This window comes from Panicum virgatum, chromosome 2N (assembly GCF_016808335.1).
Source record: "Panicum virgatum strain AP13 chromosome 2N, P.virgatum_v5, whole genome shotgun sequence".
Taxonomy (NCBI): domain Eukaryota; kingdom Viridiplantae; phylum Streptophyta; class Magnoliopsida; order Poales; family Poaceae; genus Panicum; species Panicum virgatum.
In genome coordinates this window covers 55,184,407-55,190,406 of record NC_053146.1, presented here as the reverse complement: position 1 = coordinate 55,190,406, position 6,000 = coordinate 55,184,407, and the positions used below count along the sequence as shown (strand labels likewise).

General features: G+C 46.5%; 1 protein-coding gene across 1 annotated transcript; it reads right to left on the bottom strand.

The window, feature by feature from the left end:
- Nucleotides 1-2,008: 2,008 nt before the first annotated feature.
- Nucleotides 2,009-5,806, bottom strand: LOC120658177 (proteasome subunit alpha type-7-B). The gene is made up of 3 exons (XM_039936418.1): nucleotides 5,503-5,806; nucleotides 4,986-5,400; nucleotides 2,009-2,409 (listed from the first exon to the last, which is right to left on the bottom strand). The coding sequence occupies exons 1-3, from the start codon at nucleotides 5,673-5,675 to the stop codon at nucleotides 2,248-2,250; spliced, it is 750 nt and encodes a 249-aa protein (XP_039792352.1). The 5' UTR covers nucleotides 5,676-5,806; the 3' UTR covers nucleotides 2,009-2,247.
- Between the last annotated feature and the right edge of the window lie 194 nt (nucleotides 5,807-6,000).

Sequence of the window (6,000 nt, the reverse complement as noted above, 5' to 3'; positions counted from 1 at the left end):
AACTGTCAATCACTTTGCCAATCGCCATGGGATTATTAACCTGAGGAGATTATAAAAGTCGACAGGGTTAGTGCCTACTACTTGCATGTAATGGGGCACACCTCCTTGCCCACTGCTTCCGATCGAGCCCAATAGCAGAGAAGCCTTCTTGGTGTTGGTGGTCAACTCTAGTTGTGGCTTTGCTCCAACGTTGACAGTGATCGGTCTCTTTTCAGACTGCTTTACCGGCCCATTGGCCAGGCTAAGAATGTTGCGTTTGTGTGTGACGTCACGAATGGCAAAAAGGGCAGCCAAGATATCCAATCGGTGCTGGTATTTGTTCATCTGTTTCTAGAAAAGCGGTGGCAGGGGTTAGAATCGTGCATGGTGAGTAGGTGGTCATTGTGCGAAGAGGGAGCCGGTGCCGGTCGTGTCGATATGATTGTGTTGAGGCCGGGGTGCCCAACGGACAGCTACGTCCCAACCTCGCCAACTGGTACAGGAGGGGGTGCAACCATGGCATGGTGCTCCATCGTGCACATGTGCTAATCCAGTCGCTAGCAACCGAAGCTTTCATGATGAGAGCTTTTCTAGAACGCAGCGGTGTTTCGCAACAAATGGGTCAGGTCCTACGGTGAAATCTGCAGAAATTCCTTCTTTCCAAACAGGACCGTAACTGTTTTGTTTCTTTTCCCTTCTGATTTGTGATATAGAAGTAAGTTCCTATTGTTTGGTTATGTCGTATTATGTTTTTTTTAAATCACATGATGATATTCTTGGACGTGGTATAACTGAGACGTACTACTGTACAAAATTTTACCAGAAACTAGATCAGAAAATTCTCAACGAAGCATATTTCGTGTGAACAAGCGTTCATCATCTCCGGAGATCAAAAATTCAGAGCATATATGCATATCCAGAAATTCATCATCTCTCTGCTGATTCAGAGATTTGACAGCCGCTTTCTGCTCTTGGAACTTTGAGCAACCAATAACTCGCACACATCAAAGAGTTCCAGGTCTTCATCCGCTCATCGTGGACTGGATGATTGAGCAGGTGACACTTGAAGCGTGTGTGTCAAGCCCACGGAAACGAGGCTTGAAACATGCGTGCCCTGGCACATGGCTGACGCCTGAAGACGCTCTGTAGTGTTTGTGTACACGCCTGGTGTACATAACATGGGCGCCTCAATACGTTGACGCCGTTTTTTCTGTCTTGGAAGCAGTTAGTCGCTCATGTATTTGGGCACGTCACAGGTTACTGTTCTTCATCTTTAAAAACTACCGGCCATATTTGACAGCAAAAAAGAATTTGGCAGCCGGCGTGCTCGATTAAGAAAGAGAGGTCCACCGCCTGACGGAGCTCTGAATCCGTGGCTTCCTTCGTGCATCAGAACAGGTAGGGAAAGACTGCAAATCCATTCTTTTTGTTGTTTCTGGAAAGAACAACGATGTAAACTAAAAGAATAAGCAAATTTATCCTTTTTTCATTGGTGTTTCTGGAACCAACAATGATGTAAACCGGAAGAGAATAGGGTGCCCTGACGTGCTAGCAGAGCAACTATCCAGTGAATTCTCTGCATCAGGTTTTGCTCCTGCTGCATGAGAACAACAAAGAGACTACAGCCCCAACTTGTTGATTGGCTCATGAGGGCAAATCGAGAGGTAGAAAGCAGCAACGTTATCAGTAAAAAAAGAAATCGTCAGCCAACGTGACATTACCAAGAAAGCACCATCGTTATCATCTGATATTATCATGAACCGAAATGACACACCCAGGACGACTAGAGAAACCATTGTATGTCAGCCTGTTTAATATTAGCCAGATGCGTAAGGCTCAGCTAGACAAACCTGCTCCAATGATCCAATCCATGGAATCACAGCACCGCTGAAAAGGCAAAAAGAAATCTCCCACCGGTGAACAGGCACCTGTGGGAGATAATCCATTTATAAGACCTGGCTGTCTTTTCTTCTTTTCCGTGAACCAATAAGCAACAGGTGAACAATCTCCCACAGGCCCAGCAAAGTCATTAGGCAACACAATCAGGTGTATGACGATAAAGTTTGAACTGTTCAGCAGATGTAGCAAATGAAATTGAAGCATTCGGAAGAAGGCATGCAGATGAGCACATAGCACAGCATGCGAGTCTGGGCATAGAAGCATAAAGTTTGTCTAACAATCTAACATTCCTCTAAAACAGTTAAGATAGTGTATGGAACATAAAAAAAAGACACAAAGTGTTGATCGAAGGCACAGCAGAAGCCAGAATTAGGTGTCCTTCGGGGCACCCTTCTTTGCAGCCTCAGCTGCAGCCTTCTCTGCCTCAATCTCGGCAACGTATTCATCAATCTCAGCCTCCTCAAGTTCACGGAGACCATCCTTCTTTGTCATCACTGCAACCTCGATGTTCTTCCCACCACTTTCAACAACCTGAAGGATTATCAGTACGTTAGTAGTTGTTAAAGAGAAACAGAATTGAGAAGCTGAACAGAAGATACAAATAACAACAAAGCAACAAGAGAGCTTAACAAATGATGAAGGGGGGAAACCAAGCAGTACCCTTTGGAGTTTGATATCCAAGTATAAAAATAAAACTGGATGCAAACAAGCAGGCTACCAAAAATAAATAAATAAAATATAGGCAAAGAATATAGGGGTGAATGTAATCGACATCTACACGTTGAATGTTAAAACAATGATGCCGAATTGGTGCATCCATCAATCTACAACTACTCATTGAACACTTAATACAATGATGATGAATTGGTGAACAACAGATCTTGCACCTGGTACTGGCAGTCTGGCACTAGCATCAACTTGACTGATTACATTTATCAAGCTTCATTTCTAAAGGCTAAGGAAGTAAATCAATCTATTTATAAACCTACCTATTGGCTATGGAGAATTCAGGTCTGCCCTCTTTGCTGTACCACGTATATGGTGTAAAACTAACAGACAATTGCATCTTTGCCCCTACTTTATACCCGTGACCGGAATTTGGCACTAAGAAAAAGGAACTGCAAATTTGCCACCTGCCATTTTCTAATAATATGTTATCTAGGCTAGAAGAGTTAAATTTAGTGCACAAAAATAATTTATGAAACTAGAAAAGAAAAAAGCATAGTGATGCAAAAAGAAAATAATGCACGTACCCTTATCTACATCTACACGTTCTTCGTTAGTATTCCCTTCATTCTTGAATCTCTCTCGACCTCTGCTCATGCATGAGTCAGGATTCTTGATCTCCCATTCAAATTGGTCGAAATGGAGAAGGGGGCAGTGACGAGGTCTGCAGTGATGGATTTCGGCTGGGAGGAGCAGCTTCAGCTAGCGATAGGGATGACGAGTGGCAGTGTTGGGCGTGCGGGGATGCCGTAGCTTGGGTGCGACAAGCAGCTATACCCCGACGGAATGGGAAAATGCGCTGCTTCTGTTTGGGCAGGATGGCCTGGGCACAACGAACAGCGCCACTGGGATGCATGGTCCTGCGCAGTTATGACGCCACAAATGGCCCTGATGACATATGGTACGTCGTACGGCAACACTTGGGGCCAATGTGGAGCGGTTGGTGCGGGTGGCCTGGGACGGCATTTTGCGTGGCATGGGTGGCCAGTGATTGTGGATCTGGGTAGCCCTGCAGCAGCAACACACAGCAGCACCAGTGTCTGGGATCAGCAGTTTGGGAGGAAGACACTATGTTGGTGGAATGGAAGCCTCATGTTTCTTGGATTATTTGTGTCTGAAGATCCTCTGCCCATCCGTATGAGTCAAAGCTGTCAGTTCAGTGTGTTTCAAGCCAAGTGGCAACTCTACAATTAGGTCTTTTTTTGTGCCCAGCATGCAATATTGAAGCCAACCAGTGGCAAATATGCAATTGGCCCAAACTATAAATTAGTTCAGGTATTTTCATTCACCACGCAAGGAATGAAACAGTTAGGAAATAATTCATCCTTATCCTACCAAAGGGAGAATTTCCTAGCTTTTCCAATCAAAGCTAGAAATATGGTGTACTCCTAATTAACCAAGATGTCTAATAGAGCCAAGTAATTCAACAAATTCTTTCAGAAGATAGGGAGCTGGATTTTCTCACAGGGGCAAGGTAGTGATTAGGAAGATGCACAAATAGCATTAGGACAGACAGACCCAATCGCTTCTCTATGAACATTGCTGAGTCATCGATCATATGCTAGATTGCCGTTAGAATTGAACATCATATTACAAAAACATGAGATAAGAGGCTTTGAAAGATAAACAAAAGTTGGCACAAAAGAAATCCAGTTTCATTACACTAGGGAGAAAAAAACTGACTCCACAGTTGCTTTCTATGTTTAGCAAACATCCTGGAGAAACATAAAGAATGCTATGCATGCCAGCACAAATGACAATTCTGGTACAACATTATTCAGCTCCTTCATATTTCGACCTAAGTTTTTCAGAGGAGGTGCTACTGGGAATGATTGTCGTATTATGTTAGGCTACCGTTCAATACAACTAAAGAGAACATAATCTACCAGACAGACTACTCCACTTTTTGAAAAAGAAAATGACTCCAATAACTTATTAGATGAGTGTATAAAGACCTGAAACAACGCCTTAGACTGACAAACAAGAGGTAAGGTATCTCAAGCAACTCGCGCTTACTTAACAACTCAAGACAGGAAATCACAGGTTTATCATTGGATAAAAAATTGCTCCTAGATCTGGCTATAATTGCCATCACCGATCAAAACCAAAGGAACAATGACATTATCTGACAGGAGAGAACAAGGATGGAAATCGAGATAACATTTACCATTTTAAACCTATTTGGGTTTCTCTAATCTTTGGTGGAAAGGAAGCACCACCGGTATTATTATTGACCATGTTAATTGTGTTCTGCAGTTGTCTAATAGCAGTCATCCTTAAACAGAGAAGACATGCAAAGGAATTGGCATAACCTCAACTTAATCGGGTCTGTAGGCTGTTCGTAAATTGCAGAGAAAGTAAAGACAACATAGACAATATACCTCTAGAAGTGCACGGATGGCGAGCTTGATAGTCTCCTTGCCAGAGGTTTCCTTGTAGTTCTTCTCGAGGAATTCCCTCATGGAGTTGGAGTTCCTCCCCGTGGCGTTGGCCTTCCAGGCAGAAAAGGTGCCAGATGGGTCGGTCTGGTACAGAGCCGGCTTGTCGGTGTAGGGGTCGAAGCCGACGATGAGCGTGGAGAGGCCGAAGGGGCGGACTCCACCACTCTGCGTGTACTTCTGCTGCAGCCCGGCGATGTAGCGGGTGATGTACTCGACGGTGACGGGGTCCTCGACGGTGAGCCGGTGGCTCTGGCACTCGACCCGCGCGCGGTTGATGAGCACGCGCGCGTCCGCCTTGAGCCCCGCGCAAGCCAGCGCGATGTGGGTGTCCAGGCTGGCGATCTTGCGCACGGACCTGGGGAGGCGAAGAGATTCGGGCGGGGAGGATTGCGTTTGAGTGCGGGGACCGCGAGATCCGGTGGGAGGATCGATGCGAGAGTGAGGGAGGGTAAGCTACCTGGAGTCCTGGAGCTTGGGGGTGGACTTCTTCTCGACGCCGAGGACGACGGTGTCGGCGCCGCGGACGCCGACGGCGGCGTTCCCCTTGCGGACGGCCTCGAGGGCGTACTCGACCTGGAAGAGGTGGCCGTCGGGGGAGAAGACTGTGATCGCGCGGTCGTAGCGGGCCATCGTGCTGGCGTCGCCGGCGGTTAGGGTTTGAGCTTGCTTCCCGGCCGGCGGTGGTGCTCGTGCCTTTGCTGGTTGGGTGCGTAGTTCAGGACTTCAGGGGGGCGGCGTCGGGTCCGATTAGTTGTCGGTTCAGGCGAGATTTGCCGGACCCATCGGCTGAAGAAGGCCCACGCGGCCCCCACCAACGCCCTCTCCGCCTTCGGCTCCGGTGTTACACCGGTCCGGAATAACAGTTAAAATCTAATCTATACATTAAGTAGACCACACTTGCTAAATAAACCTCTTGTGCTTTGGTCCTCGTTTCACCCAAAAGGTTTGAACCGAA